Source organism: Pleurodeles waltl, chromosome 4_1 (genome assembly GCF_031143425.1).
Source record: "Pleurodeles waltl isolate 20211129_DDA chromosome 4_1, aPleWal1.hap1.20221129, whole genome shotgun sequence".
NCBI lineage: Eukaryota > Metazoa > Chordata > Amphibia > Caudata > Salamandridae > Pleurodeles > Pleurodeles waltl.
The window spans coordinates 456,348,840-456,365,709 of NC_090442.1; the positions used below are offsets into that span (position 1 = coordinate 456,348,840).

The 16,870-nt window shown below is 43.8% G+C and overlaps 1 protein-coding gene across 3 annotated transcripts in view; it reads left to right on the top strand.

Annotated features, from left to right (window-relative positions):
• The window catches only part of DMTF1 (cyclin D binding myb like transcription factor 1), a 330,757-nt gene that overhangs the window by 121,453 nt on the left and 192,434 nt on the right, over window positions 1-16,870 (top strand). For all 3 annotated transcript variants that reach the window (XM_069228717.1, XM_069228718.1, XM_069228719.1), the window contains one exon: window positions 16,358-16,586. In XM_069228717.1, coding sequence (XP_069084818.1) covers window positions 16,358-16,586 — 229 coding nt within the window. The remainder of the gene's footprint in view (window positions 1-16,357; window positions 16,587-16,870) is intronic.

Sequence of the window (16,870 nt, forward strand, 5' to 3'; positions counted from 1 at the left end):
AAGAACAAATCAATTTTGAAAACTGCTGTGAGAGCAGGCAGCGGACCCCTGGACCGAGGTCGCTACCCTGCATCACTTCCCCTTTAAATGCAATATGTGCTCTGTCTGTCACTGCTAAAACATGTTTTGTAAACACTGGAAAGCACAGTTTCTGTCTGGTTTGGGGGTTGGACAGCTGAATAAACACTTCTCCTCCCTGATTTCGAAAACACTACTGAAATCCCAAAAAGATAAACACTGAAACAGACAGCCGAAACACAAGAACCTGGGCCACAGAGAAAAGACTAACTAGGAGCCCTGTTCTTATCATTCCTTGAACGTCTCGGACTCAGTGCACTCAGTGGTCGTTTTCAGAAGGATAAGCCAATGGTGCATATTTGCAGCTCAAGAAGGTGGTTAACAGTGTTGGACTACACTATTGTGTCTCTTCAGCGGTTTCCAAATATAAAAAATTAGAACATTGGAAGAAGATGTGAAAGTGAACATCTACCTCAGATAAGGGTATTGCTAATTAAACATCTTAATGGAAAAGTTGCACACAACTAGTACCTGCAACAGTCAGAATTCCTGGAAAAGAATCAAATGGAGCTTTAAGGCCATCAACAAATATAATACATATAGGAGGACCTCTGCTGTGTCGAGAAACTGTGAATTTAATATAATAAGAGCTTGGGAGAAGATCTAGACCCAGTTGTTAACCACACTGATGCAAGACCGGGTCCTTAAAATCTAGCCATTGGTCCATGCCAATCATCAAAATCGCTGGTGTTTGAAAATATTGAGGGTAAAGAGTTATCCTAGACTGGGATATAAAACAACTAATTTAGATGATGAGACTCAGTTGCAGAAGGTAAACATATTACGGAAATTAAATAAAAAATGATCTGGGAGGTTAAGAAGTGTCAGAGAGATTGTGACTAGAGTGAGCTCTTTGATGCTTGCAGAAGTAAAAATCCAAAACATTTGGCTGATAATAGAATGGAAATAGGTCCATCTCAGGCGAGTGGTAACAATTTATCATGTGACACATGGGTAAGCCTACATTAGCTCGCTATATTTGGACTCAGGCTCTTCTTAAACTGAGTCTCTCATAGATCCGATTCTACCTCCTCGTCGCTATGGAATACACCACTGAACAAATGAAGGCCATTATCAGGAAAAGTAGAGCAGTTAAGTGCCCCACCCCCAAAAGCTTACCATCTGCCTTTTATAAAAAGTATACACAGGGATGGATGGCAATCTTTCAATGTCTTTTGCCCAAGTTCGATGTCCACCCTGCTTCTTGATATGGTTCTATTTTGCAGCCTATCAGAAAATTCCCATCACCAAGCCCAATCAGATACAGGATAATAGCTTTTCTGGATGTGGAGTCTAAATTGTTTGCTTGCCTGTTGCTGCAGGACATAGAGGGTTTGGCTTGGAGCCTTAATTTTATGCCATTTAATCAGTCAGGCTTTTGAGCCTCGGTAGGCACCCCTATTAATGTGGTTGCCCAGTCTCGGATTATAGAGCAGTCAAAAGATAAGAAAAAGCCCTTGTATACCTTCGTTGTAAACTTCAGCACTGCAGTTGACCACATTAATAGAAATCATCTCTGGAAGAATTGGCCAGCCGTCACATCCGGCCAGACCTCCTACAAGCAATCCGTTTGCTATATCTAGGCACCGGGGGGAAACCAGACCGCTTGTGCAAAAATGTACACACACAGGACTGTGTTCTTGCTCTGTTACTTTTTAATTTATACATTGCTGATTTGAGCATTCAACTCAGTGTTGCCCGCTCTCATCCATCCAGGGTTGGTCAGTGGCATATCACCTCACTCCAATGTGCAGAGATATAGGCCCTCATTCTTACTCTGGCGGGCGGCGGTCGCCGCCCGCCAGGCGGGAACCGCCAATTGCCCGCTACGCCGTCAAAAGACCGCTGACGGCATTCAGACCTTCCCGCTGGGCCGGCGGGTGCTAACTATGTTAGCGCCCGCCGGCCCAGCGGGAAGGAGGGCTGCAACACAGGAGCCGGCTCCAAATGGAGCCGGCGGTGTTGCGGCCGTGCGACGGGTGCAGTTGCACCCGTCGCGCTTTTCGCTGTCTGCTAGGCAGACAGTGAAAAGCTGGCTGGGGCCCTGTTAGGGGGCCCAGGACACCCGTTCCCGCCAGCCTCTTCCTGGCGGTGACAACCGCCAGAAACAGGCTGGCGGGAAGGGGGTCAGAATCCCCATGGCAGCGCTGCTTGCAGCGCTGCAATGGTGGATTCGCCCAACCGGGGCTAAATCGGCGGGAAACCGCCAGCCCCGGTTTTCTGACCGCAGCTTTACCGCCGCGGTCAGAATGGGCAAGGAAGCACAGCCAGCCTGTTGGCGGTGCTTCCGTCATTCGTGGCGCCAGGGTCAGAATGACCCCCATAGTGTTGTTAAATCTCTCTGGTGTGAGTATACAGAATCTTCTAAAAGTGCTCACCTCTTTAAGCAAATTTCGTGACCGTTCACCTTGACAAGACGAATATCATTTTGGGGAGAAAAGTTTACAAAACAGGTACTTGGTATCTAGGTCTCAAGTTGAAAAAATTTAAAAATATAAATATTTGTATGTTTGGTTTGAATTTTGTGGAGGATCATCAACACCATTTGAATTCCCTCATACCAAAAGTGTCATCACTGTTCTTTGCTTTAAAGCCTTGATGCGAACTAGTAATCCTTCAGTAATTTCCATTCTTAGAGTAACAAAATCAAGGCTAATTCCTATACTTGCATGTGGACCAGAAGCTTTTTCAGCCAAACGTATAGCTTTTTTTGTATGTCACAATATGGAATATAAAAACCCCTGTGCAAATTACCGCAGAACTCGGAGCAGGCTCAGGTTAGAATGGAATTAGGCCTTTCAGGCCAGCATGTGGCGCCTAAATGTGTGTTTGTAAAGTACACTTATAGATTGAGGCATGCTCACAGAGGTTCTCTCAAATGTATGGGCGATTTTCCAGAATTCTCCTTAATCAACTTTAAGGGCCGAAGGACTGCAGGAATCCAATCTCCCATTTGCTTCATTCAAGAGCATGCTCCATCCACAAAGACGTTAAGTAATTGTCTTTCCTGGCAGACAAATTAACATAAAAATAAATAAATCATGCATGAACAGTAATTAACACCAATACAGCTATTTGCCCACAGAAATACCTAGAGGACCATCACCAATCATATCACACAATTAGACTAAAGCAGCTATCTTTTGGCCTCTGCCCCTCTTTGTGCTGCGTATCCAGCCACGCAGGAGTGCAGGCTCTGTAGGCGGAGGCCGGAAACTCAGATCTCTTGTATTTGCCTCACTTTACTTTTTAAGCTCAGGAGGTGGCTATGCCTGTTCTTGGACTGATTTGGCATTTGCACTTGTCGATGCGCAATAACTTTTTGTTCAAATGAGTGACTGTCTCTACTGGACACCATACACCAATTTCGCACCGAGTTGACTGATTTTTTTTTAATGAACACATCTCAAGTGCAACTTTTATTGCAGCACATTACATCACATACAAAATCACTAGTGATCTGACACACATACATTTAAAAAAATATATTTTATGTTTTTTGTCTAGGCATGGATTATGTGCTTTTTGTATACCTGTTGTAGTCTGAGTTAAAATGTTCTTACTCATGTAATGCTCAGTTCAGTTGTTTATATATTTAGTGGTTTAATTAACTGAAATAAAATGTCGTTGATTGATTAGTAGTAGTTTGATCCCACATGATTAGAGTCCTGCCCAGAGTCAAAGCCAGCTGTTTGATTTGTCCATTAAGTACCTAGTTCCAAATTGTATGAATAGAGTTGCTGTAGCACATTGTTTTTAAGTCTTGCTGCCCGCAGTGCGGGGTATTGTATACAATAAAGCAGGAGCAGCCCCTCACCAGCTCCCCTTGCTGCCAGTCAGTGCCTCGTCCTCCCATGACCCACCTGATGCCAGACTGCTCCTGCCCTGCTGAGTGAGCCTCAATAGCCAGCCTGGCAGCCAACTTATAGCCTCTTCTTCAGCCAGTTTCAGCCCTTAGGTTCAGTTTTTGGGTTTCCTGTTACCAAGCTATTGCCCACTTGTTCGCCGTTTTTCTCGCTTCCCTCCACTGGTGTCACGCCGCCCACCTACCCTCCCAGGACCTACGTAACGGAGGCCACAGTGCAACACCATTGAGCAGGTCCTCACAAGCTCTCCTTGCTGCTGGTCAGTTCCTCTTCCTCCTGTGGCCCTCCTCACGCCTGACTGCTGCTAGGCTGCTCCTGCCCTGCTGAGTGAGCCTCAGTAGCCAGCCTGACTGCCAGCTCATATCCTCTTTTTCAGCCAGTCTCAGCCCTTAGGTTTCCTGTTTCCAGGTGTTTGCCTACTCGCTCGCCATTTTTCCAGCTGTGCACTACCAGTTGCCCGCCACCCATCTACCTAGTACCCCTCCCAGGACCTACCTAATTGTGTCCGCAGTGCAGCCTTGTAGTGGACGTGCCAAAAGCAAACCTGTCTGAGCCTGTCCCTGCCTGGACCGCTCCCAGCGCCAGGCACCCTGGCTCTCCGGGCACCCGCATGTACTCCACTGCAGATTTTCGAGCCCTGGACCCCAGACGCCGCAACAACTGCTGCTTTGCATCTCCTTGCTCAACAACTAGACTGTTTTCCTGCCACAGCTGTCTCTTCTCCTGCAACCTTGGACCAACCGCCCTCACAGAAGCTCACGCTGTGCACACACCTTCAACTGACATTTCCCCTGAACCACTCCAGTGCTTCCTGATCAACGCCAAATCGCACTGCACCCACGTCACCAAAGTGAGGCACACCATCTCCACCCTCACCCCTGCCATAACCAACAAACAAGGAGGTGGCATCGCCATCATCCCCAAAGAATCAATCCACTGCACCACCACCGAGGACAACACGACACTGGTCATGAAGCACTTGAATAGCCAACTCCACGAAGGCACATAATTCCACTCCATGCCACACAATTGCATTCAACTCCACACAGTGCCACTCAATTCCACTCCACGCCACACAATTCAGTTCTTCTCCAGTGCACACAATTCCATACGATTTCACTCAACTCCCCACAATGGCACTCCGCTACACTCCAGTCCACACCACACAATTGCACTCCACGGCACACAATGCCACAGTATTTCACACAGTTCCACTCCACACAGTGCCACACAATTCCACACTACACCATGACACTCCACGCCAACAAAGCCACACAATTACACTCCATGCCACACAATACCAGACAGTTGCACTTCAATCTACACAGTGCTACACAATTCCGCTCCACGTCACACATAGTGCCCACAATTCAGCTCCACCCCACCCAGTGCCATACAATTTCTCCCCATTTCACACAAGGCCAATACACTGCAGTCCACTTCATTCCGCGCCACACAATTCCACTCCATGCCACACAATTCTATTCCACGCACAGAATGACGCACAATTCCACTCCACTCAATTTCAAACTACTCTACTGAGTGCTACACAGTTCTGCTCCATTGCACTTCACACAATGCTATACAGCTCTACTCCACGCCACACGAGTACATGCCATACAATGCCACTTAATTATGCTCCATGTACCAAAATGTCATAAAATTGCACATCCACTACACACTGCCATTGAATTTCACTCCTCTCCACACTACACAATGCCACTACACTACACTCTGATCCATTCCATTCCAGGGCACACAGTTTCACTCCGTTACTCACTGACATAAAATGACACACAATTCCACTCCACACAATTCCAATCCACTCCACTCAAAGCCACACAATTCCACCCTACACCCCATGATTCCACTCCACACTATGCCACATAATTACACTCCATATCATACAATGCCAAATAATTGTACTCCACCTCACATAATGCCACCCCACTCTAATTCATGTCACAAAATTACACGCCACCTGGTGCCACATGTTTCCACTAAATGCCACATGACACATTTCCACTCCGCTCAGTTCCACTTCCCTCCACGCAGTGCCACACAATTCCATTCCACACAATGTCACACAATTCCACTACACGCTATCCAATAGCAGTCCCACTTCATTCAGCACAGTTCCACTCCACACTACACAGTATCTCACAATTCCACTCCATTAGACTCCATTCCACACAGTGCGACACAGTTCCACTCTACGCCACACACAAGAGTGTGCCACATGTACACATGTCATGTACACTCCACACCACACAATTGCACACCAGTCCACTCAGTGCCACACAGTTCCACTCCACGTCACCACACAATTCAACTTCACTCCACCACACACAGTGCCATACAATTTCTCTCCATATTACACAATGCCACTCCACTCCATCAAAGCCATTAGCTCTTACAGAGGTGTGACCCATTGGCCTTGCCGATGCTTGTTCTTACTAGCAAGCAGTAGTCCTCTGTAAGTCATCTTACTTATTGGAGGCAGAGTATGCATAGTCATTCTTTTTGATGTGCATCATGTGTGTTCTATCTGCATTGCATCCTTTGAGAGTTTATTTTAGCTCATTGTGTCTTTATTGTATTAATGCTTGAACGTTCATTAGTATATCTGCCACAGGCCTTTAACTAGTTTAATTTGGAAAGGAATACATTTACTTGCCATGAGTAACCAATATTCCTATACATATGTTACTGTGACAGAAAAACTTGTATTATTGTTATTATTATGTATTATTTTCAGTTGAGTTGAATCTACTCAACACCACATAAATACACTCCACATAAAACCATTCTGTCACATAGCAACAATCCATATAGATACACTCCAGACCATGCACATAATTCTATTCAGCATAATTCCACTTTTCGCTGTAGGAAACTGGGTTCTGGTTGTAGAAGCTCCGCCACTGTTTGCTTGGTGCTGGTGTACCTTTCCCCAAAAACCAGACCACTGGTCACTTGATCCCCAAGTGACCAGGCCTCTAGCTCCTTTTGGATCTACCTAGTAAGGGGTACTTCTGGTATCTAGGGCATAGGTACTAAAGACGGTCCCTAAGAGCTGCAGCATAACTTGTGCCACTTTACAAAGTAACACTAACCCTAACTGAGGACGATATACACTAAAAAAGATTCTGTTAGACTAAAAATAGGCTCAGCAATCTGTCCCAGGCACTCACCTGCAGCTCTGTTTGATCATTTTTCCTTGATGTTTTACACTCATTTATTAACACACTCTATGATTATGGGAACTGTATAACTCATTAATACATTGTGAAAACTGAACCTGTACGAGCAGCATCTCTGTATGTTGTTTCTTTTATGGGGACAGGTAATTTGCACAACTTGTGCTATTGATGCGTCGTTACATTTCTGCTGTTTTTCTTTCTATGTTAAAAAAAAAAAAACTTAATAAAAATGATATTGAAGTAGCAAAAAAACTTGTGCCGTTTTAAGGGACCACCACCAAACTCATACAACCTGCCCCTGCAGGCTGCGTGAAGGTGCTCCAAAAAGTGAAAACACAAGATGGCACACACTTGTGTGCCATGTCCTCTAACACTACCTGTAATATTTATAAGTCACCCCTGCAGCAGGCTTTACAGCCCTTTGGCAGGGTGCGTTATATGACAGGTGCGGACATATCTGCAAGAGTAGATATGACCCTGCTATGTCTTTGTCAGTTCTTAGACATAGTACGTAAACAGGGAAGCCACTTTAATTACATGTGTCTCAAAACGAGTTCCCCAGCTACATGATGGCTTAACAGATTTATCAAACATCTTGTATTAATAAACCCTCACTGACTCCAGTGATAGATTTATTAATGCATGCACCAGAGAGCTCCTGCTAGTGTGCTGACAGACTAGTTCCCACCGGTCTGCTACCAACGGACCCTCAAGGGTGAGATCGTTTGATCTCAGGCAGTCAGGAACAAAGCCTGCTCTGGCAGGGGGTGTTAACTTGCCCCTCCCAATAGAATGACCTGCAAATCTGAATTCCAAGGCAGGAAGCTTCAAAGAAGCCCACCGCCCTTGGTATGCAGGTCTGGCTTCCTTCAGAGGGAAATGGTGCCCCCAAACCCCTGAACTAATTTGGCACCTGGACAGGCGGGGAAAATTAGCAATGCAGGAGGCGTGTTGGACTGCCAGACTGGACACACCTCTAGGGTGATCAGCCCTTACGTGAACACAACATTAGGAATTTCGCCATCTTGTGTGTGGTGGAATAGACATTCTGGGACAGTGTGATGCCCACTTCCCAAAGGAAGTGGTCATCTAGGGGGCATAGTGACCCCAAGGGTAAGTAGCCCATTGTCCACTACCCTTCATTTCCCTTAATGCTCCTACATTAAGTATTTAGGGGACCCCTTGATAAAAGGAAAGAAAATCGTCTCTGGACACAGAAGTGGACAAAGAAGACTACTGACCTGAGAACCAAGAAGCACAACTCACTTGGCACCAACCCTGCAAACCTGCCTGCTGCGCCCAACTCTTGTGGAGCTACTTACCTGTCCCGCTGCTGTGCCGACTCTAATAAACCCAGAGAGCTGCCAGTGCTTTGCAGATCGCCAGAAGGATCTCCCTTGGGGCAGAGGAACTACTTCCTTGCATCTGCATGCACTGTTTGCAACATCCGGTACCCTGCCCTGTTGGCCACTGGGACCTCTGCGGTATCGTTGAGCCAGGGGAAGACTATTTGGAGCCCAGAAGTTCATCCCTACCACTTCACCAAAGTCTTGAGACACTGTCTCCCCCTGTGGGCTCCCTACACCTGTACCTGGGGGACTGGACCCCTTGCAGCAACCAAGAATGGTTGGTGGTTCATCCAGATTGCAACAGCATCAAAGCAGACCTACCGTCAAGGGACATCGTGATTCACAAGGCCATTCAGGGGAGTGGCCCAACTGCCCTGTTTCCCCTTTTCACCCGGTCACCAAGTCCCAGAGCAAGTCCCTGACCACTGCGACCCGACACCTCAAAGCACCTCTGCAACCAGAGTCCAAGGGAGTTGACATTGGCCACGGGATACTGAGACTCTCTGGAGCTGAACCCATCTCTGGGTTTGGCCGGACTGGACTTCCAGTCGTTGTTTGCAAGCCCCCTCCATCCACGAGTAACTCCCGCATGGGACCCATTGCCTAAAGACACCAATGCACCCGAGCCCCGCAGCCCGAGAAGAAGTGGACCGAGGGGTTCTGCACCTGCCAAAGGACCTCAAGAGTCGAAGGCCCCATGGGTTTCGCTGGACTGCTCTTCCAGTCCCAGATTTCAGCAACTTTCCGACCGGAACATTTCCCATTGAAGTGAATGGGGCACACATGCTGTAATACACCTCTGCACCCAGACGTCACAGAGCCTCCTGAGCTGACCTTTTGGTGTGGTCCTTGGACACTGCTGTATACTCACCTTAAGTCCTTTAGAACAGTCTATTAGGTCGCTGTGAAGTGTCCGAATGCAATATATATTTTCTCTCCCAAGAGGACAAATTTACCGCACCCAAATATTGCACTGTCAGTTTTTGAAAACTATAAATGTTCATAGCTCAAAAAGTACTCATGTGATTCCAGTGATCTTGGGATCTAAATTTATATAAAAGTATGTTATTTTTTGTAAATTGGTGTTGGATTGCTTTATTGAGTGGGTCTCACTTACTGCCTATATGTGTGCATTACATGCATACCACTACCCTCTGATATGACTAACTGCTCACACACAATACCACAAAAGAGAGCATTTGGGGTGTAATCTGTGCCTCTGTAATTCCTTTGGGGTGTGCCAGGACTCTTCGCACAGTGTACCTCTTTTTGGTCCACTTTATACCGAGCCAGCTTCCTACAAATGCCACACAGTTTCACAACAGGCAATTCAACCCTCCAAATTTCCATTTCACACTGCATAATTCACCACCAAACTACATCATTCAACTCAACAACACAATTACACGATACACCACATACATCCAATCCACACCACATAATTCCACACCATGCCACAAAATTCAACAGCACACCACATAACTAACTCCACTACATACAACTCCACAACACAAAATACCATTCCTTATAATTACACTCCATGACACATAACCCCACCCCACATAATTCTACAGCAATCAATACCACATAACTACTATCCACATAATTCCACTGCACACCATGCCACATAATTCCACTACTCAAATCCACTACACACCGCACAATTCCACGCCACACAATTCCACAACTAGCAATTCCAATCCAACCCACATAATTCCACTACACACCACAAATCGCCTCTACTCCATAACACATGGGTAAAAGACATTGTCTATTTACAACACCAATAGCTCTAATAAAAGCAAGATCTGTTGGCTTTGCCAATGCTTGTTTCCTTTAGCTATGCTGCACATCATCAGGGACTGTGCGGCGGAATGGTGAAAACACATTGGCAAAGTGGTCCCAAAGGCTAGACCTGTTGATTTTGCCAACTCTTGCTTGAATGAGTGGGTGGTCTGACAGGAAATGCTCACACACCTTGGGACAGTGTTCGGTGCTAAGTTGTAGGTGCACCAACTCTGGAGCGATGCGCAGCCCTTATTTCAAAGACACGGCTGCATGCCTACATTTATCAGCTCACACAGCGGTGTGGGCCGAGGTGGAGCTGTAAGAGAAGGTGAGGAAACATGCAGGCAAGTACCATGGCAGTTGACCTGAGCCAAAAACACCAAGGGGCACAGCAGGGGGGACATGAGAGATCTGGGCCCAGGCGGGGAGTAACGGGCGAGCTATAGGAGCCAACAAGCTATGAGGCAGTAATGGGCAGCTGCAGCGTCAGTGACAACTGAGCTGCAAAAGCAGGGGCACAGTCCAATCACACAGAGCTTTCCATGTATAGAGCATTGGTCCTGGCTGTTGAAGCAGGGGCAGAGCCCAGTCAGATAGAGCCTTCCTTGGAGAGAGCCTTGACTCTGGCTGTTCATAAAAGTCAAACACACCTTAGTCACTGTACCAGCGCTCTCAGGCAGACAAGCAGTAATGAGGCATTGTCTAGTTTGCTTTTGCCCCTGGAATCTGAAGTTAAATAGGACAAATGCAAGAGGTGTAGGAAGAGGAAGAACGCAAAGCAGCATGAGGAAACAAAAAGAACCAATAGTCCTTGTCAAGAGTGTATTTCATTCCTTTATAGGAATAAGCGTTTGTCAAAGCAAATTACTGCATCATGTGATGCCTGTCAATTACAAGACTAAAGGCCTGATTTAGATACTGGCGGACCAGTTACTCTTTCACAACAGTGACTGATACCCCGTCTACCGAAATCTAACTCCCATTATATGCTATGGGATTTAGATGTTGGTGGACGGGATATCCGTCACCGTTGTGGCAGAGTAACTCGTCTGCCAGTATCTAAATCAGGCCCTAAATTGTATGAGGCCCATTTTTTTTTTCCTGGAGTAAGGGTGGATGAAAGAGCACTTCGGTCACTTCTGTGTCTAGAGTGTGCCTTTGTCATACATCACTACAGTACATCTGCACAGTGGCAGCTGCACCATCAGACAGGAACACACAGAAATGGCAAAATAACCATAGAGAAAGCAGCATTTTTTGCTAGTTTGGGGCCTGGGTAAGTGTTCAGATGCAGGCGGCAGCGTCTTTTTAGGTCAAGCACAGACAGCGCTTGTGCTGTCTTGATGACCTTTTGTATTTCTTTTGTGGACTTGAACTCCGCCAATCCTTTTAATTTGTTCTATTTGCTTGTCTTTTATCAATCCTTGATTGCTGCTGGGTAATTTGTCTTCTTGGTCCCTTCTTTTTGTAATTTGTTTACTCTTCTGGAGCAGGCCCCCATTACTTGTGGGCTTCCTTGTTCTTCTATCTTACTTGCTGCTCTTTAAATCATGAACAGATCTCGACACACGCAATCGTATTTAGAGTGGCTTTGAGTATTTATTTTGTATATTAAGATGAAATGTTATAGGCTGGTTTGTGTGCGGTTGTTTACTGTGTTTGTAGGATTTGAAAGTTAAATAATATTTTCTTGAATGTTTTTAGCATGTTTGTGTTTTAAAATATATTTTTTGATTGAATTATTCTTTCTGTGCGTTTTTTGTTGCATGCATTGCTTTATTTGCTGGAATTACTTTTCTGTATATTCTTTCTTCCTTTTATTTTCCCTGGGAAAATGCATGATGCATGATACTTGTTGTGTGGCTGTGCTTGTCAGTTTATATTGTATATTTATATGAAATGTTAGAGGCTGCTTATTGCAATGAGACGTTAACAGAATCTTTAAAAAAAAATAGGGCCAGGTGTAGGAAACGTTTTGCATGGCGCAAACTGCAAAATACACAGTTTGCGCCATGCAAAACGCGCATCGCGATGCACATTCCCATTTTGCGAGTCGGTACCGACTCGCAAAATGGTAATGCAACTCGCAAATAGGAAGGGGTGTTCCCCTTCCTATTTGCGATTCGCATCGCTATGCAGAATTGCTTTGTGACCGAGAACGCAATTCGCAGTTAGCACCCATGTGAAGTGGGTGCTAACCCCATGGGACCCCTTCCCCTTTGTGAATGGCTCTAAAAATATTTTTTCAGAGCAGGCAGTGGTACTATGAACCACTGCCTACTCTGAAAAAATTAAACCAGATGGTTTCATTTTCACGAGTGTATTGCAACTCGTTTTCCTTTAAGGAAAACGGGCTGCAATACCAAAAATAAAAACTGCTTTATTGAAAAAGCAGTCACAGACATGGTGGTCTGCTGTCTCCAGCAGGCCACCATCCCTGTGAGTGCAGGGAATCGCAAGGGGGTTGCAAATTGCGACCCACCTCATTAATATTAATGAGGTGGGTCTTTGCGACCCCCTTGCGATTCTGCATATGGGATTGCGAGTCGCTCCAACTCGTAATTTGCGAGTCGCAGTCCCATTTCTACCTACATCTGGCCCATAGGTTTTTGCCGTCTGAAGAGATGCACTTTTAAAATTGTCCTTGTGCTGCAAAAGCAGACTTCACTCTTGCAGGTTTCCAGGAATACGCACGATGGTCAGTACGTTGCTGCTGGCTGGAGGTTTCTAAACTCTTTGTGCTACCTTACATGAGATTGAATTGCCAGTACACTGTCCTCCTAACTCCTTCTAGTAGATACATTAACTATTAAAAGTATCTTGGCTGTTTTATAGTTGTTTGAGAAGTGTTGTAAATATAAAGAATGTTGCAGTTGTTTTTAAAATGATGTTCTTCTCCAATTCATCCCCTTGCTGCAAAAGCGGCCTGCATTTTTCTAGCTTCCTAGGGAAATGCACGATTGTCAGTGCAGTTACTGTAGCTGTGTATGTGTGTTTTTATTTACACTGATATCAAATGTTAGAGGCAGATCCAGTAGTGCAGCTGTATTGCAAGCTAAAATTAGTTTTATGTTGCCGCCACAGAAGAAGGCTAATAATTACACTTCTGTATGTTTTTGTTTGATGCTGTGTTATGTTTAGGCATGTTTTCGGATCTGTATAGTACATGATGTTTTTAGCAGGCATATTAACCCTTTGCGCTACCTTGCTGGGCTATAATTGCCAATAGATTAAATTTCGAACTCTTTCCAGCAGGTACATTAAATAGTTGTAGTATTTCAGCATCTTTATAGTTGCCTGAAAATTGCCTGCAATCCAAGGTAGCCTGCAGTTGTTTTAAAAACTATGCACTTTCACCAGTCCGGACCCCAGTCTCTGTTGGAAGCTTTCTCTGGTGTGTTTTAGGGCAAGTCAGTTAATGTCTACGTGTGAGCACATTCCAATCACTTGTCAATGTAGGTTTTTATTTAGAATGTGGATCATGTGTTGGCTGCTTGGAGGCATTGATAGCCAATGTTAGAGGCTGCTTAAAAAATGCAGCTCTTACACGAGCTTAAAATACATTAATATTGTTACCGGAAAAAAATGACAAAAATCATGCATCGGTATGTTTCATCTGTTACTGTTTTACACAGCTTTTTATGTTTGTACCTATTTTGTGAATTGCATCATATGCGTATTCTTGCTTTACGTATATTAACCCTATGCGCTGCTTTACATAGGCTATAAATGCCAATGCAAGACACTGTGATATTCCTTCAGCAGATATATTTATTAATAGAACTGTTTTGGCATTTTTATAATTTCCTTGCATTTTCTGGATTAAAATGCAAGTTTTTTCAAACTGATTCACAACCGGCCCCTGTTGCAAAAGCGGCCTCTACCCTCCCAGCATCCCTAGAAACTCGCAATGTCTTATCCAGCTACTGTGCCTTTGTTTATTTATTTTTTCTACTGATATTAAATGTGAAAGGCTCGATGTAAGAGTGCAGTGCTACCACAAACTCCAAATATATTCTTATTGCTGCAGGTGTATTAAATCTCTGATCTACCTTTGTTAGTTCTAATTATTAATACACGAAACTTAAAACTCTCTCCAGCAGGTACATTAATTAGTAAAAGTATTATGGTACTTTTATCATTGCTTGACATCTGCTGGAAATTAAAAGAAATTTGCAGTTGTTCTAAAAATGATGCACATCGCCTAAACCGCCCATGCTGCAAAAACAGCCTCCACCCTTTTAGCTTCCAGGGAAACTGCTTGGGAATATTCTGTCAAATACCTAGCACACGCTTTTTACTGCAATCACTTTTAAAAGATATACCTGCCAATCCACCAGACTTCTATCTTTCATTAGCAGGTATATTAATCAGTAGAAGTATTTCGACTATTTTGTAATTGCCTGGAAATTGGTGAAAATACAACTTATTCTGCAGTTGTTTTCAAAGTGATGCATTTTACCAAACCGGACCGGTGTTGCAAAAGCTACGTCTACCCTTTCAGTACCCCAGGAAACTTGGGTTGTCTTGTACAGTTTTGTGTTTGTTTGGTTTTTGTACAGTGCCAATAAATGTGAGAGTCTGGTTACAGGACTGCAGGGCTGTCACAAATTCAAAATATATACTTAAATTAGGAAAAGTGTCTTAGTACTTTTTTTTGTTGCTTGAAAACTGTTGGAAATACACAGAACTTTGAATTTGTTTAAAAAATTATGTATTTCTACAAAATCAGGCCCTCGGTGCAAAAGCAGACCCCGACCTTCAGCTTGGAGGGGAAATGTTTGGGTATATTCTCTGAACTGCATAGTACACGTTGTTTGTTGCAGGTATATTAACCCTCTGCAGTATCTTACATTAGCTACTACTGCCAATACACAAAACTCCGATCTCACTTTAGCAGGTGTATTAAATAATAGAAGTATTTTGACACTATTGTAATGGCCTTTTAATTGCTAGAAATACGAGTTACTCTGTAATAGTATTTAAAATGATGCACTTTTTCCAAAACCAGCCTGCGCTGTAAAAGCGCCCTCCACTTTTTTCGAGCTTCCTTGGGGAGAAACATAAATAATGCTATCATAAGCTAAAATTTCACCTCGCTGCCACACTAGAAGGATAATAATTACTCTTCTGTATGTTTTATGTGTTATTGTTTTATGCAGTGTTTTATGTGTGGTGTGTTCTGTGATCTGCATAGTAAATGTTGTTTGCAGCAGGTATATTAATCCTCTGTGCTCCCTCAATGAGCGATAATTTCCAATAGACAAAAGTTCGATCTCGTTCAAGCAGGTACATTAAATAGTTGAAGTATCTTCGTACTTTTATAGTTGCCTGAAAACGTTCGGAAATGTAAAGTACTTTGCAGTTGTTTTCAAAATAAAACGAAATTTATAAATAGTAAAATAAAACCTTAAAAAACAGAATAAAAGTCCACTATTTTGCAATTATATACTTATGCACGCATGAACATCATTACACTTTTACTTTTTGCTGGTAATGCTAAACAATAACAACAAAAAAGACAAAAATGATAAAGCTGCATTCATATCCAAAAAGGAAGATCTGTTGGCTATGCCAGTGCTTCTTTATGCTTGCCATTTAGAATGATGCTTAATAATGGTGGATGTTCAGGTATTTTTCTTAATGCCTCAACAACAAAGAACAAAATGCTTGTGAAGTAGTTTCCTTGAAATTTTGGATGTCTTCATTTTTTCTCTTTACCTGAGACTTAACTATGTTTTATGCATACGTATATAACATGGAGAAATCTGATTGTGTAATGATTTCGACACGCAAAATTATCAGAATTGCACAGACGTCAGTAAGTAAATCTTCTAAATGAGAGTGTTCAGAATAGGGCGACACAATAAATTATGTTCTGTGTTATTTTGGGCACTGATTGGAAATGTTCATTTATGCAAACACCATTGCTGCTACGTTTTATTGACAAGTTCATAATTTGCATCAAAAGGCAACCTAGTGTTTAAGAACAGTGACATACATTTGATGCAGAATGCTGTTTTAATGCAACATTGTCTATATATCTTCCAGTGAACCTTTCGCTTGTTTTTAGGGAAGTGGACGGAAGATGAAGAAAGGCGGCTCGCAGAAGTGGTTCATGAGTTAACGGGTACAGACGCAGGAGATGCTGTCACCCAGGGTGTATCCTGGGCGGCTGTGGCAGAGAGAGTTGGTTCGCGATCAGAAAAGCAGTGCCGTTCAAAATGGTTAAATTATCTGAACTGGAAGCAGAGCGGGGGGACCGAGTGGACAAAGGAAGATGAAATGACTCTCATTCTGAGGTGCGTTATTGAAAGCACATGAAGGAATGCATGGACAAATATTGTGGAGGTACTTTTAGATGTATTTGCTATTTGTTTGTTTAGCAAGAAGTAAAGCTCTGTCATCTGATAGTCTGTTACACCATTTACATGTAATTTCCCGTTGTCAGTTTGTTGATTGTATACGTTGTTTTTTAAATAGCTAGACGCTTGTATAAATGTCATCAGTGACCCCATTGGCACCATCAAGTCTATAAAAAGGACACCACTTGGGCTTGGTACAGCTTCAGCTATCTCCTCTAAGA